This window comes from Eutrigla gurnardus (assembly GCF_963514095.1).
Source record: "Eutrigla gurnardus genome assembly, chromosome: 5".
Lineage (NCBI taxonomy): Eukaryota > Metazoa > Chordata > Actinopteri > Perciformes > Triglidae > Eutrigla > Eutrigla gurnardus.
Window position 1 is genome coordinate 13398227 of NC_139919.1, and position 21303 is coordinate 13419529.

The 21303-nt window shown below is 40.6% G+C and overlaps 1 protein-coding gene across 4 annotated transcripts in view; it reads right to left on the minus strand.

Moving 5' to 3' along the window:
• Nucleotides 1-21303, minus strand: part of rapgef2b (Rap guanine nucleotide exchange factor 2b) — a 102333-nt gene that overhangs the window by 57332 nt on the left and 23698 nt on the right. For all 4 annotated transcript variants that reach the window (XM_084009728.1, XM_084009727.1, XM_084009726.1 and 1 more), the window contains exons 2-4: nucleotides 18277-18347; nucleotides 15753-15809; nucleotides 6432-6515 (exon numbers count right to left, since the gene is read on the minus strand). In XM_084009728.1, the coding sequence (XP_083865854.1) occupies nucleotides 6432-6515; nucleotides 15753-15809; nucleotides 18277-18347 (212 nt within the window). The remainder of the gene's footprint in view (nucleotides 1-6431; nucleotides 6516-15752; nucleotides 15810-18276; nucleotides 18348-21303) is intronic.

Genomic DNA, 21303 nt, shown 5'->3' on the forward strand with positions numbered 1-21303 from the left:
TTGTTTTGGTTTCAAAGTTACCATAAGTCTTGTTCAAAACCCCCCCACACACACACACACTCCCCCTCCATCCACACTTGAAGAACACACACCCCCTTTTCTGGCAGCACACACTGCACACTGACAGATCCAAAATAACATCAAAGTCATGCTTCACATTCCAGACTTGAAGGTTATACTGCAACCAGCTCCCGGCCTGGAGATGAGTCAGATTTTTAAATTACGACCAAAATCACAGGAGTTTTCTCGGCAGAGCGTTAGTGGAACACATGCCGTAGTCTGGACACTCACCCCCGGCTCTTCAAACCGCTCCCTGAGTGACAAAGCCGACAGATAAGATAAGAGATTCCCTCCTTCTGAAATATCCCCTCGCTTGGCCACGAGTCCACGGTCAGTCCCACAACATGTTGCAAGTCCCGAGACTTTGGCGTGACTGCGGCATATCGTCCGGCGCACACCCGAGTGTTGCCGTCTGAGAATGGGAGTGTGTGTGTGTGTGTGTGTGTGGCTCTGAAAGTGTGCAGATCAGCCTCTGCCCAATGGCTCTGCCCCCTTTCTCTCTCCCTCGCTCTCCCTCTCTGTGATGTGGTGCGTTGACTACAGCCAGCATTCCAGCATACGACTCACTTCCTGCTACAGAGATGCAAGTGAGTGAGAGGGTGGGGTGTGTGTGTGTGTGTGTGTGTGTGTGTGTGTGTGTCAGTGTGTCGTGGAGGGGCGGGTAGATGTGGACAGCTTTCGTTTTCCCCTGTTAGTGGATTAATCGTCACCATGTCACATCATAAATTATGTAGAATTAAATGGTCAGTTTGGAAGTTTCTGTATAATAACGAGTTCATTATTGTCACTTAAAGTTTTGGGCAGAAATGAGCATAATTCCCAACATGCACAACATTTGAGTTTGACGCTTTGATCAAAATCACATGACAGAAGCTTGTTTTCCATGTTGTTCTCACGCACCTCAGATCAGTCCGGCAGTCATTTCTCTGATCAAAATTAAAACCATGGTGAAGATTTAAAAATAGAAAAGGAAACAACTGACCACTGCAGCTTTCTAAACACACTTGTAGTTGTTTATTTGAGGGTTGCAATCTAAATATTTCACGACATCCAGTTCTGGCTTGTTCCTACTTCAGCCACTTCTCTAAATCTTCACCACAGATTGAATGCTTTTGGATCAGCATTGATCCGAGTTTGAATGTAAATGCTATAGCTCAAGTTGCAATGAGTAGGCAGCATGGCGGATTAGACTTAAACTGCTTTATTGGTAAAAAATTATATATATATATATATATATATATATATATATATATATAATTAAGGGACTTAAAAAGGACATTGGACCTTTTTTTATTTTTATTTATTTACTTGAAATGTATTTTGAAAGTCAAGATTACCCCCGCTTCTGAGCCACAGAAGACTGTTTTCACAGGCTGTGTGAAAACCAGCGGAGTGCCCCTTTGAATGTTGTTACCTTTGCTCATATTACATCAGCTACATCAACAGTTCCTGAACATACTGACCTATTTACCACTCGCTCAGTTCAACTCCACATTCACTCATTTTCCGTCAAAACCATCAATGTTTTTTTGTTTTTACAGTAAAGGCAGTTATAATGGTCAGTGGACGTATTACTCTGGTCCCGGCACTAATGTGATTTACTGCCACACAAACACAGAAGTTATTTATAGATGTTTTTCTTTAAAAAAAAGAGGAATGCAATTCTCTGCGCTTGCACAATCAATTTTGAAATATGTGAACGCAGACAGATTTCAACACCCCGAGGGTCAGGATTAGTGACAGACCATATTTACTTCAATCCCAGCAGCAAAAACGTGACATTTGCAGTTATAGTAAGTGTTGTTTACGTCCGTTTGAGTGAAAATGACATTTCATGCCTATAACCGGCTGTCAGCTCCAACAGGACAAACATAAAACAAATAAGTGAACAACGCTGAAACGAGATGAGGGAGATCTGCGTTTGAATGATTACAGAACAAAATGATGAGGAGATTAGTTTATCTACAGTCACAGATGAGTCTGGGCTGCTGCTGCTGCTGCATGTCAAGAAATCATTTGATGCTTTACTGACCTTTTCTTCCAGCAGTTCAAACAAACAAAAGCGACGAGGGTGACATCCCTCCGCTAACGTGCGGCTCCTGCTGCTGATATGTGCTGATTCAGCTAAGAGTTGTGGTTAGCTAATATAAGGCGGATTATCCGGAAACTGTTCAGTGAGTGGCCGGAGGTAAAGTCCTGACAGCCGTCAAGTGAGTGACACTAAACTCTGGCAGCGGCGTGGAGGAAGGGAAGTTCAAACCAGTACAGGGTTAATGAAGCCTTCCATGGTGGAAGTAAAGAGTTCCACACAGCGAGGCGTTATCGCAACTGTAACTTCAACATGTGTTACATAACATTTGAAATGGAGATCAACGCTAAATGCCTTTTTTTTTGGGGGGGGGGGGGGGGGGGGATTAAGCTCTTACTTACATGCTTTGCCAAATTCTGATTCTGCCCATTGCTTAAAAAAAAACATTGCTGAGTAGCAGAAAACAGAGTTGCAGCATCAACACATCCTATTTTAGAAATAATTCATTTTAGAAATAACTCCTAACTTTGCGACCTTTCTGAATGAAAACTCAACCTCCGACTGCCACCAAATCTATATCATATGGTCGTGGATTTTAAATGCAGTTGACAACATTAAGCCATTACAGTAGTAAGAGTTCTGCTTTAACTGTTAAACATTGCAAAAAGAGCACAAGAGCAATGGTGTTTTACCTAATTTCATCGAGTCAGAAGAAAACCAAATCAATCAAACTTGTGGCTACATGTATGAATACCACACACCGATCATCTTTCTGCTAAATGGGAAGGAGGAAGACAGGGACCTTAAGTCAAAGACATTAAGTATGAACAATCTCATATTCAACTTCATTCATAAAACTGTTGCACATGAACATGTTTCGTTACCTGATGCTCTACTGGTGTATGTCACAAGAGATGGGAGGCTGCATTTGTTCCGAGTCCAACATGAGGTCTACGGTCTCCCCTCCAAGTCACGGCAAAAATTAATCACTCTGTGATTGGCTAATCTGCCCAAAATAATCATCATGTAGCCTGATGCACAGATTTTCCTTTAATAACATGTGTCGCACAGCATGTGCTTGTACATGCTTTAAATCTGTGTCACACGCTCACTATGATTTACGTATCTGGTTGTATCTGATTTCACGCTGGCCTCTGGTTTAAATAAAGGCACAGAGCTCCACCTCCTTCACCCAATGACTGAGTCATTCCTCTTACCACATCTCACTACAGCGACCAGCGAGGGGAGGGGGAGCAGAGAGAGAGACACGGCCGCTGAGTGAAGGATGGACGCGTATCAGGTTTTCAACCTTGCTGCCAGAGTAGATATGAGCAGTCATTTCTGGGCAGGGACTGTCTGAAACCCAAGTCCACCGCATCTCTAAAAGCTTCAGGAAGTCCTGCTGGACTCCATTCAGTTCCTTATGCCACTACCAATTTCCGCTCAGTTATTTTACCCCTCATCATCAACCCCCCCCCCCCCCCCCCCCCCCCTTTTTTTTTTAAATCGCTATGGCCCTTACAAAAAAACATTCATTCCTAGTGTGAAGGAAGAAACGTAAACTGAAAGTGATATCTGATATAGTTCCAAGATGATACAATAGTTGATGGTTGATACATGTCACTTCTGTGCAAACACTGTGACACACCTACTGGGAAATGTGACAGTCACGCACCCTCCTTAGTTGAGTTTCTCTGGCACTGTCACTGGGAAAACAGTCATACAACAGCTATCATGAAAGGACGGGTTGTTATTAATCTTCCATTCACTCTTGATTTGAATATGTGCACCATAATTCGAGTGCTGAGTGAGTTTCATCAGCCAGAAGTCCTTGAAAACTTGTACCAGAATGGGACGTTTTGAATGAGTAATTTCAGAAATGTCTTATTGTTAGCAGGGAAGTAGGTCTTGCTTCATTTCTCCTCAAGAATGAGGTTTTTAACAGCTGTGGTACAGGCTGAGTGCTAAACATGTATACCGGTAAACCCGGTTATTGTGCTTATCAGGTCACATCATCGAGCCTTATTTAAATATGTTTTTGTCGTATTCAAGTTCAAACTTTGTATTCGTAAGCTGTGTGTCACTGCCTTCTTCCTCTACGGTTAACGTTTAGACCACACAAACAACGTGCTTCAGGTTAAGGGAAGATTGGTCGATCACAAGAGGTCGAGAAAATGTTTAACGTATGAGTGAGTCAATACAAAAGGAGCTAAACAGGCTACTGATTGATACATGCATGTCTACATTAGGGACATTTGTCACAGTGTGTGTTGATCTGTCTGTTGCTTGGCTCCTTAACATTAGGACTAATTGTTCTGCTTCATATTTAATTTAAGTGATACTGTGCTCAATGTGAAGTTGACTGAAACAAGACAGTGTCGTGCAAAGCAGCTGGCATCAATCGAAGAGAGAGTGAGCTAATCATCAACCGTATACAGTCACGTCTCATGCAGCAGAGGAGACCACTACACCGGCTTCCTTGCAACATATGCTTAGTAAACAGTTTTAAGAGGCCTCTTCCCCATTGACTGCGGTGGGGCATTAACTTTAATCTTCCAATATCTGCAAATCCCCCTCCGGCATCCCACACACACACACATTTTCACCTTGGCAAAACTGTAAAGGTTATACTTCAGAGGGGCGGCAGGAGGGTGGGTGCGGTTTTCTGGCACATGTCCGATTGAGTGTTGCGTTTTAAATGCCCCCCACGTTCATGTAAATCCAGAGAACGACCCCAGCTGACCCCCCGCCGCGGTGGCTCTGTGGGCTAAAGTGACGGCCCAAGTGCTCTGAGTGGCCGTCCGTAGGTGTGTGTGTTATGCAAGCGTAGCGGATGAAAAAGATCATTGTTTTCAAGACGCCCACGGTGCTGGTTCATGTAACAGATCCACTTGTGAAATCACAGCATTTTAACATTTGGATCTTGGCTTTGGAGGTGCCGATCGCTGCTGCTGAGCTCATGGCTGAGAGCTGAGGAGGGAAACATGAATCCATAGTTCTCTGAGAGCGTTGTAGATAATTATTATCTATCATGGTTGACGGCTCTGGTGACAAACTCGCTATAATACTTGTTTCCTGACACAACCTGCATTGTAAGAAAACAAGGGTGTGAATTATATGTAAATGATGTGATGTTTGGAGCCACTTCAAACATTTTTTATAACCACAACAAAATAAATTACATTGTCCCTTCTATGTTGCCGACACTACAATCAAAGCAGCTGGCAGCTGCTCAGGACATTATAAATTCCTGGGCAACACTTTACTTGAAGTCCTTTGTTAAGCATTTAATGGGTTGTAACACACTATAATGCAGTTGTACGTAGCTAAGGACACTGTTAATTGTGTATTATTGTGTACATTTTTCAGCAATTATAACTTCTCCAATGAAGACATCATTTATATTACCATAACTTTACTATATTGTGATTCATTATCTGTTTAAACACCAGCCTTCACTTATGGAACCCACAGGTGTCTCTAATTATAAATACTAAAATTGTTCAACTAACGAGTTTCCAGTTCTGGTGGAGTACTTTGTGGATGTAGCAGAAACTTTTATTTTGAAGGATGCAGGTTAACACTTGTAACATATTTAAGTAACATATAAGAAAGTTCTCTGTAGTTTAACAGAAGTTTAGTGTTTGTTATCTTACCAACTGGACATTTTGCAATCCCCCACTGCTTCACTTCCTCTATTTATTATAGACTTTTTGCTGATTTTTATAGACTTTTTGCTGATTTTCTTTGCCATTTACTTTCTGCCTTCAAGCAGAAAAGCTATAAGAGTGATTCTGTGCTTGCTTTGTTTATTAACAATTGCAAGTATGTAGATTTTTGCATGGTTATGTTCAGTTCTAACATTTATCATAAAAGACCATTTATTTAAATGTATTTTAAGAGAAATGTCATCTTCCCTTATCTCCTCTTGTTCAAGAATTTTCCTTGGGGAGGCACAGAGAGTTGTTACTTTTTGTTACTTTTTCTTGTTTAACTTGTTTGTTTTGTTTTCCAATTATCAGACAGAAACCTTTGCTTATGTGAAATAAACAACAGGTGTGTCCCCTGTAACCTTAACTTGGTAAACAATATTTAAAAAGCCAATTTGGGTAAAAGCAAACATCCCTGTTTACTCCTCTGGATAGCAGCACGTTGATAAGAGTAAAACAAACTTTTGTGAGATAATATAAATAAAAACTGGTCTTCCCTTGCCAGTCAGGGATTAGCTTTTTAGCTCCCAATGTCAATGCTCTAAATTGGCTTTGAAGGATTGAAGCTGCCTGAATGATCGCCAAGATCAAGCCCTAAAACTGCAGCCGAACAAAACGGTCGACGATCCTACCTGCTTCTTGGTAGGAACATGGACTCCTTGATGAAGACGGAGCCAGACAACAGGATATACCAGCAGCTTCCGATGTCGTCAGGGCTGGAAGACAAGAGAGACACAGAGGACAGATTATATGACGACTCTGAACAGTTTATAGAGTAAAGAATTTCTAAAGAAATCGTACGCTGGACAGGACAGCAAGTTAGTCATGTAGCAAGTCATGAAACTGTTGGGGACGGCCACTAAATCAACATTTTTTCAAGAAGAAAAAAAATGTGATGGGTATTTTCTGACAAAGGATTGATCGATGCATCTGGAAAATCATCAATCAGCGTTCATTATGGTCATTATGCTATGTGTATTACGGTCATTATGCTATGTGTATTACGGTCATTATGCTATGTGTATAGTCATTAGGGAGGGAGACCTGAAGAGGACAGGATGTCAGCTTTAAGACTTTCTCTCTAGATGCTGCGAGCCATTTTCATTAGGCTGGATGTTCAGTTGGATGATTTTTTAAATCTAGTGCAGTCTTGCTAGTTTCTGAGCATTACCAACCCTAGCTTTAGCATTGATGCGTTTGCTATCCCATTTGCTTGCTCTACATGGTGCTGCAATCAATGCATCAGCAATGTAAGACTGCTCGCTGTGCTAAATACAGATCACCGCTGAAAAAAGAGAGAAAGTAAAAAAAAAAAGGAGAAAATGTGAGAAAGAGTGCGAGAACTATGAATGAACTGAGGAATCATCACTCATCCTCCCACAGCCACGGCCCTGCTGAAACACAGAGACCATGAGATCGGACTTAAACTCAGACTGACCTCTGGATGATGTAGCTGGCTGTCAGGTTCGTACAACATGACTGGTAAACACAAAGATACACGCTTCCACCACACTTACGCTGCACCTTTGGTCATTTAAATCAAACTACTGACACTTTTTCAGGTATTATGTGGCATTTCTAGTGAACCAGAGGCCTTACGAAGGAACATTAGAGATTCTAGGGGAGCTGGCCTTCAGAGAAACAACTCACTGAATATGCTAGTCAGAAATGAATTAGTTTAAATAGCAAACGTATCAGTTTCGTTTCTTTTGCCAATCTAGTTCATCGCAGGACCTCCATGGCTTCTAGATGGATTACAAAGAGATAATCCCACAAGGCTGGGATACACTGAATCCTCTACATAGTGGATTATCAAAGTGGTCGTGTATGTTAACCTACCGAGAATGCAAACACGGATAAAGAAGTTAATACTTGTTCACATTCATATGCGACCTGCCATCTTGTAATCTTGTTCAGTTCAAATATCTGGTTATTAACCTGGTTTTCTGTAATATAGGATTCCATGTGTGTTTTTACTTTAATTTGAGATCAATCGGAATTGTATAGTCCTACAACAAACATGTCACCTTACAGAATCTGACAGTAAAGAGGAAGTAGAAGCCCAGAGAGGGAAGTATTCTCATGACACGTAACCCTGATACCACCTTTCTCCAGTGCTGGGAATTTGACATGAGCACTGAGGTTTCGGCATGGTGGACAAAAATAGGCACTTCAGTAAGCAAAAACTGCTTTCATTTTCTGATGATTCTTAACAATTAAATCTACAAAAACTAGGATAATTTTTAATGAGTTAATGCCTCAATTTTGTGCCTCATCCTGACATTCAAAGTGCAAAAATGTGACTTGTTATGACAACATTTGCCATTTTAGGTTTAATTTTTTTTAACTAAAAAATTGTGAAATATAATTATACATGACTAATCAAGGAAGCTGTATCGCATCTGTTATGTTAAAAAAAAAATTAGTCCCATTATTTCAACATTTTTGGGAAATAAGTTTATTTGCTTTAGATGAAGATTAACAACGCTCTGATATAATTAATATAAAGCTACATCAAGCAGCCAGTTAGCTTAGCTTAGCCTAAACCCTGAGAACGGAGGAACGGCTAGCCTGGCTAGGATTGATAAAGTGGCAATGGTAATAAAATCCACCTTCCAGCATCTCTAAAGCTCACTTATTAACATGTTGTATCTTATTTGTTTAACCGTTTAGAACATCTTTTTTAGGGACTAATGCGGCAGACTATTTCTTTGACCAGGTGCTTCTTGATGTCTCTGCTGGTTGACTCACAACCTCACACAGACAGGACTTCAGTAAATAATCGGATACACAACTCATACAACCACAATATAGCATTTTTACACTGGGATTAAACTAAGAACTGGTATAAAGTGTTAATTTGGGATCCTCCATTTCCTGTCTTTATGCTAAGCTAAACTAAGCTAACTGTCTGCTGGGTAAAGCTTCATATTAACCATAAAGACATGAGAGTGGTATCAAACTTCTCATCCAACTGTGGGTGAGAAAGGGAATTCCCCATAATGAACTCTATGACACAGTAGAGACACAGTCAACTCATTATATTGAAATAAAAAAAAAAGAAGAGGAAGAAACAGTTGCTGCTTTATTATATTCATCTGCATCAGTTCAGGTATTACTATCAAGCTTTTCCTGCAATACTCTTGTAATCTATCTTTGCTAAGAAAGTGTTTCATCAGTTTAAGCCTCCATCTGTCTGTTTACCAATTAGCACTGATGTCACCTCATCCCAGAAAGAGAATGTCAGCTCATCAGGCTGAAATCAGACCTTTCGCTTGAAGGTGTTCTGGTGTTAACAAGGCAGCAGCTCATGAGAGTAGCACTGCATTTTCACCTGGTCTGAGTGAGACTTTTTAATTGAAACCAGAGGACAAAAGAAAGGAAAAATCAATGATCAGTCAGACGTCAGCAAGGTAGAACTGCTTTTTACTTACAGAAAGGTAAAGGAAGGGTGCACTTATTTAACACCCGGGCCCACACAGACACATATATTCACACTGAGCATCACTGTGCTGACTAAGTTTTTTTTCTCCCCCTAATCACTGAGAACAAAGTCTTCACCCTCCTCCCTCCTCCTCCTCCTCCTCGCTACACTTTTCTCCCAGAACTAATGAGGCTGTAGACAGCACACCCTACTGACACAGTGCAAATCCTCCAAAAGCATCTTCTCCTTTTCCATCTGCCTCCCTCCAGCCTCGTTCCATCCTTTTATGGTTCTCCCTTGCATTCAGAGATGACACAAATGAAGTAGTCAATTATTAATTGCTGGCACACAGATGCGTAGAGCGAGGGGAGCACCTCGTATGGTGGAGGAGGAGGAGGAAGAGAAGATACAACGCCAAAAAAGTATCGGAGACTCTTATGCGCCGAGACAGCTTGACTGAACTGGGTCACCCATACTGGAAGCGATCGTAAAAACGGTAAACATCATCCAACCACAACCCCCTCGGGACGCCTTTAACAGCAGGGAAAGGGGTTACACGGGTGCTATGGAGGCGGTGGAAGGGGGTCAAATGATGCGGGTAGGGTGCTTGAAGCATCAAGACTTTCGTGAAATGAGAATTCAACTGTTTTGTAATCAACAATTTGATTCAAGAATGAAATGCCCTTTCTGAAGATGTGAGTCATGTAACAAATGATTTGGCCCACATTCACTTAAGATTCTTAATTGTTGACTTTTAAAAGCATCTAATTCCCTGATACTTATCAAGCTCGAGCGATCTTTTTTACAATGCTGCATTTGATTTTGACCGACAGTACAGCCGGATAACAAGAGTTTGAAAACAAAAGATGAGTGTCCACCACATTCAGGGGCCCCCATGTAAACAAGCAGATACAATTATGACCACTTTAAGTTGTTATTGTTGTGATGAAACTCAAGAGACTCTCAATGCCACAGTGGTTGTGACATTATGAAATAAAGCATTCATACCACAATTTCGCAATTGTCCAATTGTCCTGAAAACAATGGAAGGTTTCTGAGCACCAACATAGGAACCGTCCCAAACCTTGAATCTATATTAAACCAGATGTCATTAAAAAACAGATAATTATATAAAAGGCAATACAGTCATTTTAGAACAAGACGTACTGTCAATGTTTCACTTGGTCTCTTGGTATCCTTTTTCAGTAGGTTTGAAACAAACACTTCGGTCATTTATCCATTTGGACTTCTCTGCTCGCTTCCAGACTAGTTTTAATTGACTACAGGTGGTTCTCCTGACTCAAGGTTGGTCGGAAACGGTACAGTCTGCAGTTCATTAATTATTGTGACTATAAAAACACAAAAGATTAGTTTTTAATCATACTTTCTTATTTTCATACAAAACACCATTATGAGATTATATATACTTATACTCAATCACAATTTGTCATTATTAGATTCCCACAGACTTGGAGGAGATATGGAGTAATGAGGGAGGGAGCAATTGGTCATAGTTAGATCTTTCTTCTTTACTTTTGCACCTTATTAAAAAGCTCAGATTATGGCAGCGTGCTCAGATACGGTATATTTATGTCATGAAGGCCGGCAGCTTCACAGCCAAAGGGAACAGAAGATGCATGAGGGGACAACTTTCAAACGCTCAGCCTGAACCTCAGCCAGGAGTTAGAATAGCTGCTGTTCTTCTTTAGAAAAAAACAAGATACGTTCTTACCAACGCTGTTTTGTAACATATCTTAAATAAGAGAAATACCTTTGAGTAAAGCCAAAAAAACAACTGGTTTATTTTCATACGATAGGTAGCCACATGATGATGGTTGTAGTGTTTTGGTATTTCTCTCCTGGCAGGAGCTTGTTTGACTTGGACGGATGCCGTCGACTGACAAGAGACAAATTCTCCCTCTTTAAACAGTTTAAATCAAAACATATACTGTAGCTCTCTGACTGGGAGCATTTAATGCAGTTTCAGTGTGATGTGTGTAGGAGGTAAACAAGTCTACAACCAACAAATTAAGCAAAAGGGAATTAATCGTCAGCTGCTGTTTAGAGAACAGCTACTAACTTTTACTTTATATACTTTGAAATACTACAAACAGTGACTTTAACATGCAGCCTTGGCTTTTAGATTCCTTAAGAACAAAAGCAAAACAGACAAAAACTTACTGATAAATGTATGACTGCAACTAACAATTCCATTCATCAATTAACTTGACAACTGTATTCTCAATGAATGAGTTGGTTGATAACAGTATGAAAAAGGAAATAAAAAACCTAAAGATATTCAGTCTGCTATCAAAAAAGAAATGTTGCCAAATGATTTTGTGTTGATTGACTAAATAATTCATTGTCTAATCATTTCAGCTCTAATAAAAATAGAAAACTTACATTATTTGCCTCCAAAGCCTGTAGTTTGAAGTAAAAAAGTCTCCCAAACAAGCAAACAGCTAAACACCTTTGCGTTGCACATCTACAGGCATGGAGTTTTCAGTTGGACCACACAAACCAGTGAGGGTTAAAGGTCAAGGGTCGCGATGAAAGAGCTGACATGGAAGAGGTTAAAGGCAGACCAAGAGGTATTAACCCTCGTCAAATGTGCCAGGTCAGCCTCCATCTCAGGAGGGCTTTATCACTATAATCTCTGGATGCTCCCACAGCATGTCCTGTTTTCATGACTGTGTGACTCTGTGTGTGTGTGTGTGTGTGTGTGTGTGTGTGTGTGTGTGTGTGTGTGACTGTGCACATATAGTGTTAGCACTCTAGAGCCCCAGGCAGGAAAGTGGGTACTTTTATAACTATTATCCTCATCCTCCTATCATTGCTACAGGACGACCAACTGCCGGGCATACTTAGAGTGATTGTGAGTCTGCGGGTCATTAACTCTCAACATGGAAGAAAAAACATTTATATGTAGCCCACGATTTAGATGGGTCAAATGCTCTTTTGGTTACCGTCTTCCCTAAATCAAGGGAGGGATATCCAGAAGATATATAGCTGCCAGTGATATTTTTATATAAAGCAAGGGCAGTAATATCTAAACTCAGCAAAGACATGTCACAGAAGAGAATCTTCTATAAGGGTTATTCAATAAAATACTTAAATAATAATAATAAGCTGCACCTAGTGGGGTCCCAACATTAGTTTGTTGTTTTCAGATTATTTCATCTATTAAAGGCTTCTAAACTGAAACTTAATATTACAGGAGCATTGGCCCACCTTCACAGCGATTCGATTTGATTAACGATACAGTAGTTGGCGATTCGATTTAAGGACAATTTTTTTGTTGTTGTAACGATTCGATTCAGTAACTTGTAACCAAAATTCTATATCCATGAAATAAACATGCAATAATGCAAGTGAGACTATCTGTATTCTTCTGAAAGATGAAAAAAATATTTATTCTATAAAAAAGTAGTCCTGCATAATATTTAATGCTGAATACAAAAATGTAATTAAACATTGCTCAGTTATTTTGAACATTATTCAATAGACTACATGCTGGCAGGGGAGAGAGTCTTAAACGTATTAAAACATTAATCATAAGTAAGAATCACGATTCATCCAATTAAATGCATTTATATCGATTATTGGTGAAGCCAAAACGATTCATTCTATTTATTTATTTTAGCAGATCGATTCAGTTGAATCTATAGGACTGATCGTTACACCTCTAGAGACACCCCATGCGTTTTTATGCTTCAAGCTTATTTCTGTTTACGTTTAGTGAAGGGCATCGGCATAGACGGCTGAAATGATTTAACTTATGAGCAGTACGGCCATGGATTTATCAAGGCTCTCAGTCTGTCTGTGAGCTTGCCTTTTTCACTATACAGGCAAATTGCCCTCACTTGCTATGCTGGGCGGGGAAATAGAAGAACAAGTGGATACATTTTACTGTTGGTTCCTTGATTTCTTGTTTTATGGAAGATGGATTCAGTGCATGCCTCGCATCCAATGGGGGATTGCAGTAAGATGTGCCGGTGTAGTGGTGGTGATGGTGTAGTGTTGGGGGGGGAATAACCATGAGGTGGTATGCCTTTCTATCTCAATGACATCAGCTGGACGAACGAAAGATGAACTAACTTGACTATGATGTATGAAACTGAAAATCATATATCTTGACTTATTAAATTGTTCTTAATAATCGTTTCATCAATGAAGTGCCCATCCACAGCTTTCAAATTTCAATAGAAGCTTAAGGAAATTAACACTCTCTACAGTCGTCTGACATATGACTCAATGTACAGGCCATGCAATTTTTACAACTTAATAGAGATACTATCACAATTAAATTCCCCCATTGACTTTTAGAGCCTCGTTTTCCCAGCAGATTACTGCCGTTGTTATAAATAGACGAGGAAGTGAAGACAGGCCGTTAAAAGCTTGTTTTTTCACCAGACAAGGCTGATTAAGATCTTGCACAGGAGCAAAGTCGATCTGATCTGCTGCTGTTTTACACACAGCGCTTATCAGGAAGCACTGACGGACATTTTATGGGTTTACAAATGCATACACTCAAACACTTGTAGACATACAAGGAGTTGTGATGCAACCAGGGACCATGAGAGTCATGCTAAATGATGCGTAAATTAACCAAAAAGACAATAACCTGCTGGGATGATGACTTCATCTGGAGGTAAACTTAGCAAAGTAGTTTCACTCTTATTCCTCTTTTAGAACGAAGCCCACATATGATTGAGGCTGAACAGGATGATATTGCAATATGATTTAGATATCAGAGGGAATTATAATTTTAATTAAGTGATTATGATATGATTATTGAGTAAATCTGTAAGGATCAAATATGTTTTCTTAACTCTAGCATATGATGTGTTAACAAGGCCAAGAACATCTCTGCAGCATGACAATATTTTTGGATCAAATTTCAAATAATAAAATTAATAATAATAATAAGGTGCTGAAAGTTCGGCCCCATACAACGCAGGTCTAATGAAAGCGTGTTCAACCTGCATTCATGTAAGACAGCTTATGTGTGCATGTCACTATTAGAGTCTCTGATGTAAAATGCAGATCAATACACTCAACTGATTAACCAGAGAATTACATTTCATTTTTTCCAATTACCAAACCAATTAATGTTTCACTTATGTCCTCCTGTTCATAAACGCACTCTCTCATTTGCATGCTTACTAGTACTCTTTTCTCATTCTGGCAAGTAGGTTCAATTTTGTTTATACGTCAATCAGTATATAAAATGAAGGCCAAAGTCCATCAGCGTAAGTCTGGAGGAGGATGGAGAAGGAGTGTCAGCTGATGCAGCTTTGCCCCGTGTCACTGTGCTCGTCTCAATGACGTATTAGACTACGTCCATGCTAAGCCACCTGTATCCAAAAACACTCAAAATGATGCGCTTCTACTTGGAATGTTTTCGTTTGCATATTTCCATTTTGACAGCAATTTGACTAGAACATCCAAGAATTTTCCTTATTAATAACACTACTAAAAGAGAGAGAGCTTCTTGGCTATCAGTTTGACTGTGTATGTGTGAGAGAGTGAGAGTGAGTGAGTGAGTGAGTGAGTGAGTGAGTGAGTGAGTGAGTGTGTGTGTGTGTGTGTGTGTGTGTGTGTGTGACTGGTGTGGGGGACCTGAGGGAATCTTGCTGAAACTGGAGTCTATTATGCGACCACTGCTTAATCTGCATTCCTATTGTTTAATCAGCGCACACGTCGACTATATAATAAAGTATAAACACGGCTTCTAATAAAGTGTTGACTCTTCCCTATCATCCCCCAAACATACACATATGCATGTACACACACACACACACACACACAGGATCAGGAGGCAAAGAAGGGACAATGCGTCCTCTGTAGCCCCTCCAGAGGCTGATAACATTAATTAACGCCCTTAAGTCTCACCATGGGTGTTCGGAAGACGTCGACATGCGACAGCAGTTGAACAATTTGTGTGCTTTCTGCTTACGACAGCTGTGGCAACCTTTCAAAAGCTGTCCAAACGCAGCCAAAAGCTGTCAATACAGCTTTCCGATCGTATTAACCCTCCGCTGACAGGAGGAAGTAGCATTACCACTAGGAACTGGCTAGCACTGGAGCAAATGCTTTAAGGAGTTAAACAGTGATGTTCTTTTTATCTGTCTAAATTCAGGACACACTGACTTATTGCATTGAGCTGAAACTGGACTGAAGATCTCTTCCAGCGATTTTGATCAGCGGTCCTTCGAGTGGTTTGGTGTGACGGTGAAACACAGATCCAAATGCACACCTTCATAAAGGTATCGACTGACTGCCTCTGTGCTTTATGGTCACCCAGGTCGCTCCGTTGTGTTGACCCGGCCTGTCTGGGCTCATCAATAACTCTGAGTAACAGCCGGGGCCGAGGTGTTTTGACCACACGGGATTTAAATGCCGTTACACTGGCTGCCCCCTGTTGTTATTCCACTTCATGTGTTCCTACGCTGGTAGGGAACATCATCAATATCCAGTCACACACACACATCCTCACACATGCAGTTCCAGGCATTGTGGTACTTACTAGTATAGCACTTCGTTGGCCTCGTGTCTCTCATAACGCACCGTCTCGCACATTATCCTGCAGGGACAGAGAGGAGACGAAGGGGAGAGCGGCAGTCAGAACACAATAGGAGGAAACGTAACACTGGGTGGTTAGCAATGTAACACAGCAGAAAAAAATGAAAGGAATACATTATACTCATGTATTTGTTGGCAAGCCTACAAATGGTGATTTGGGAGAATTTTATGAATACATAAAATGTTTTATCATTATCAGGATTGATGAGGACAAAAGCAACGTCACATTAACAAGCACAGCATGACAGTCTTGTGGCTGGACTACATTAAGGGGAAAGGGAAGTCCGTTGTTCTGCGTCTTCTATGATGGATTTATCTGGTGGTTAGGAAGGTTTGTTGCAAAGATGCCTTTCATATTTTCTTGCAAAAGGGCCAAAAACCAAAAAACTGACATGTACTGCTCAAGTTTCAGATACATGTTTCTACTTTCTACTGACAAGACATGCAATCTGTCTGGTAACCATATTGTTGGCTATACATACAGTATGTGGCATAACATTTTCTTTATGTTTCAGCAGAAGAGTCCAATTTTCCACTGTCTTTCTTTTAGATGGTCCTCATAAAATCTGGTGAGTCTGCTTTATGTTTTTATGGACCTATACTGTATGAATCCCCATTCTCTTTATCTTAGAAGGGACATATAAATTATACATATGGCTTTGATAACAGAAAAATCTTAAAATGTCAGTCTTTTGCCATGTATAATATTTTCAAATTGTTTTATTGTGTTTGTAATTATTTATTCGTTAGTCACTTTTATTGTATGTTGCTGATGAAAGGCAGGAAAACAGTTTCTAATTCAAGTTTGATTTGTAATTGTAAGAATTAACCTTAGAGTCACAAGACTGTTTATGGCTCTCCTCCCGAACAGTGTGAAACAGTGTCATTTATCCAGGTCAGATGAGTTTACTCTGCACTACTTTCTCTTCTTCAATTACGCACAGACACCCTTTGTGCTTTTGCTGCTCTCATTAGTGAATTGTTGTTTAGTTTTCCTTAGTTTATGAGTGTTAAACAGGAAGGAACTAAAGGAATAATAATGGCAAAGCACTACCATTATTCAACCACGGGTTCAACCGTCATTTTTTTCATCACTCAGTTCTTTTGTGAGGGTAAAAAATGGTTCACATTTTTCAAACCACACATCTCTGATTTTGGAATCAAACCGGTTTCCCCCCCAACCCGTCTCCTCAGCATAATACGATGTGTGAAAAAAGTCATCCACATCAGGCAATTCAAAACCTCTGTTGCCTCAACTCTACAGACAGTAGAACGGTAGTAAACAGTAGCTGATCAAAACACAAGAGGCTTCAAAAATAGCTGGGGGCGGCCGTCGTGTTGTAGCCCCCCATTGTGCAATGGCAGAACGAAAAAAACAATCCCTGCTCTAGAAAACAAGTCGCTGTGAAAAAACAGAGGAAAAACAACACATTCCACTCAGATGAAATGTGGAGGGAAAAAAAAGAACTTTAAGATAATCCCATAGTTAAAGGGATGGCTGGGAATTGTTGTTTTTTTAAGTTGGGAAAATCAAATAGGAATTGGCAGGAGTGGTCTGTGGGAGCATGGGGACATTCCTCAGGATCCAACCAGGGGGAGGAGGGAGAGGGGTTACTGTAGGGTGGGAGGCCTCTGAGGGGTCACACAATGGAATGTTCCAGCTTGCGGGTCATGTACTGCTACATTGTTCTGTCGCCAGTATAATCCACATGTATGCACACAAGGCATGCTGGGAACAGACTTCTGACATGCAGTGTTTGGAAAAGTCTGTGCCAGACAGAAAAGACTGGAAGGTTGACGTGATGACAGCAGAGCAAAAAAAAGGCAAAGTTGTGTTTGGGGAAAGGAACGGCATGTTCACATCAGCGTAGTCGCAGCCATATCTAAGAATTCTATGCAAATATAAACTTGCCTCTTCAGTCTAATTTGAAAAATCTGCTTCGCTCCATATGGACCCCATCCATTTGACTTTTATTGTCCTATTAAAAGTCTAGAGACTGATATGAACTCTGATACCAGCAGAAAGTGAAATCAAAGAGTGTGAGCGGAAATCGGGGTTGCCACATTTCACATCATGTTAATGTGTACACACTAAAAGTAGCCACCAGATCTCATCACTTTGTTACCTAGAAGAGTGATAACTCCAATAACCAACATAAACGTTAATCATGCTGAACATACATTATACCAATCAGAAAAACACACAGGTATAAGTGTCAGTCACAGTAAACGCTGGATTCATTGTGTCCTTTCAGCAGCACTTTTGCTTTTTCGGAAAATAAAATAATTCCAGCCGACGAGTGGTTGTGGGGCAGAGTGGCGGCTGGTTTAGAAAACCACAGGACTCTCACCAGCGTTTGGCTGGCGGCTCCGTGTCCATTTCCCACCCCTGACTACAACCGGTATGGAGCAGACACTGAGATTAGAATATCAAGCTCTATGTTATGTGAATGTGTGCAGACACCGACCTCAGCTGGTGCTCTCGCAGGTTGGACAAGGCCTCCATCCCGTGGAGATACGAGTAGACGATCTCCAGGTCCTGAGGAACAGAGGGAAAGTGTTAAGACACGGGGAGCCTGAGCTAGACCTTCAAAGCTGCTTGAAATCAATATTTGTTATATGATAAAAAAAAATTGTCAAACCACTCTCATTAACCGCAGCAGGCAGCTGGTTTCAGTGAAGACACTCCTGAAACCCGCTGAACGCAACCTGCTCGGCACCAAATGGCAGACACACACATTTATCGACTAGCTGGTGAACACAGTGTTTAACCGCTGAAGAGCAAGCCCTTATGAGTTTGTAACTAGGCAACTAATAATCTCACATATCAGTTTTATAAGGTCATCATGTGTCAATGCTGTGTCTGCACCTTGTTGCAATGCCAATAAAGTGGCCAAAATGTGCTAATGCATGCTGAAATGTGACTAGAATGTGATAGTAGATATGAATCCCTGACTAAGCTGATACTTAAGATCACTTTCACTATAGATAGAAAGAAAAGCAGCAAACTTGTGTGGCTGAAACCAATCAACATTTGGCATATTGACAAATGATTTAATGTCGATCACCTTTCAGTCAATCAGCAACCTGCTAAACACTCCAAGTTGATCCCAATGAGCAAAACGTGTCCCCAAAAACACACAAGCCTTGCTGAAATATGACCATGTAGTCTCACCAACACTTCATTCATTCTGCTGCAGTGGGCAAACTGGCTACAACACAGCATCTTGTACAAAGACAGCGACACCGAGTTGTGCAACTGAGCATCAGATTAGAAAGGAATAAAGCACCTCGCAGAGGGAAAAAACCATAAAGGATCTACACTGCACAACTATAAACTCCCCATTCAATTACTCCATCAAGTGACCCAGTGAGCGACTCTCAGATTGTTTGGCGTGAATCCAAGTCAGAGGTGAAACAAAGTGGCTCTCTCTGAGCGCTGGCAGCCAGTACAGCTACTCCACTGTGTACTGGTACCCACTGGGGCACTGACTCTGGGTCTGTGTGTGTGTGTGTGTGTGTGTTGCAGTGCTGGTTACAGCTACTGGGATGCCTTTGTCGGTGGTAACTGGAGGTAGATGTGGCGACAGCAGAGTGGACGGACAACAGAGACTCTGTTGAGATCGCCGCCAGACACACCCATAGAACCACACAGAATGGCTACCTTGTCTCTGGTTTATGTTTCCGACAGCAACAATCATAAGCTTATTGCACATTTTATGAAATGTTTACCACAGAAGGAGAATAACACTTTCTTTGTGCCCATTTGGTGTCCCAATGTGTTGTCAGTAGATGAGAAAGTGCCAGAATCACACCAGGGTTAGTGAGCTGATTTAGGAAATAGAAAATAAATACAATGTCGGTAACACAACAAAACATCTTATTAGTCCAATAACTGCAAAAACCCAACTTTCTAAAGCAATATTCAGTGTAAAAACTAACCATAATATACAAACTGTAGTGTTGGTGAGTCAGAGTCTGATAAATATTTGTATTACTAGTAATATTTGTAAACGTATCACACCGTACAAAAGGATGCTTGAAACTCAGCTGCACATGACCTTGAATTAACAAAATAAACAATATGCTAACAACCAGTAAGTAAACACAAAAAGATCTGCCTGTTCAATTTCAGAGGTTCCCATTAGAAACACCAAAGTGAAAGAACACTGTGTAGTTGGGAAAAGTGCAGTTAAAACATTAGACGCATTACTACAGAGTGACTTAACATCCAGGCTGTGTTATGAAACTACTCGACTGGGCCTTGGTCCCCTTGACGTCAGCCCTTTTTGTTATTTGGGTTTGGCTATTATGAAGCGGAGACAGAAAGAAACGGTCCTCGGGGCTGCCGGGTCCTGTTGCATCACACAGTGATATCCTCACTAACCAAATCCGTATGGCCAAAGTGGCTGTGGTCAGTGAAACAGCACAGGAGCAGTCCTTCAACAGGGGACATGTTCAGACACACACTGCCACCTACTGGGTGGCTGAGGAACCGCAACCTCCATTAACTGGGAAACAGTTGGATATTGAGCTCGAGTAAATGCCACAGCTCAATGACAAATGGTGAGACAAATTTCCAATAAACTTCAAATTAAAATTAAAATGTCGACTGGATGAGAAGGTTAAAAAATATGGATGTAAACTATAGTTCAGTGAGCATCTGCAAATGAAGGTGACCATCAGGTCCATAGTACATGTGACTTTCCCATGGGGCAGGGCTAAAATGCTTCATTGATTACTTGGTAAAAATTAACTGGCAACTATTTTAAATCAATCAATCAAGTCATTTTTAAAAGCAAAAGAGACAAAGATCCATTGGATCCAACTGTTGACAAAATAAGCAATCATAGTGGACTGTGTGCCTGTTATAGTGGACATTTCTCACTGTTTACTTATATCTTTCAGAACAAATAATTCATTGATTAATCTGGAAAAGCTGTCAAACACACCATCATGGTGGAGAAGTGAAAACTAGAACCCGATTTAAAAAAAAAATCGGGCTCTGCACACTGGAAGATGGAGACGTGTGCATCTGTGATGCAATACATATTTGTTTCTTGACAAAATGTAAAGTCATTCCAGTATGTTTTAGTGTGATTTTAAGAGTTTTAAGCATATTTTGAGATAATATTGTGAATCCTAATTATTTGGCGCAGTACAATCAAGAAATAACATTTTCAGATCTCAACTTCAGAACTCAAACCTTAAATGCCATGAAAACAATAGCATACATACATAAAGTATGGTAAAGTAAGTATACTTAAAGTAAAAAGTGATTACTTGTTTCTCCGTGAAGCGAATTGAAAGAAACAACACAGATCAACTTCTTATGCAGCAAGTGTCTAATAATCTAGGCAGACGGTCACCACTAGGTGGCAGTGTTGTCGGTTTATTTTCCCCCCTTCCACAGTGACATCACAGTGAATAAAACAGCGCCACTCAAACGCAGCCTCACAGGGAGAAATATGCAAAACCATCAATTGTGGCTTCAG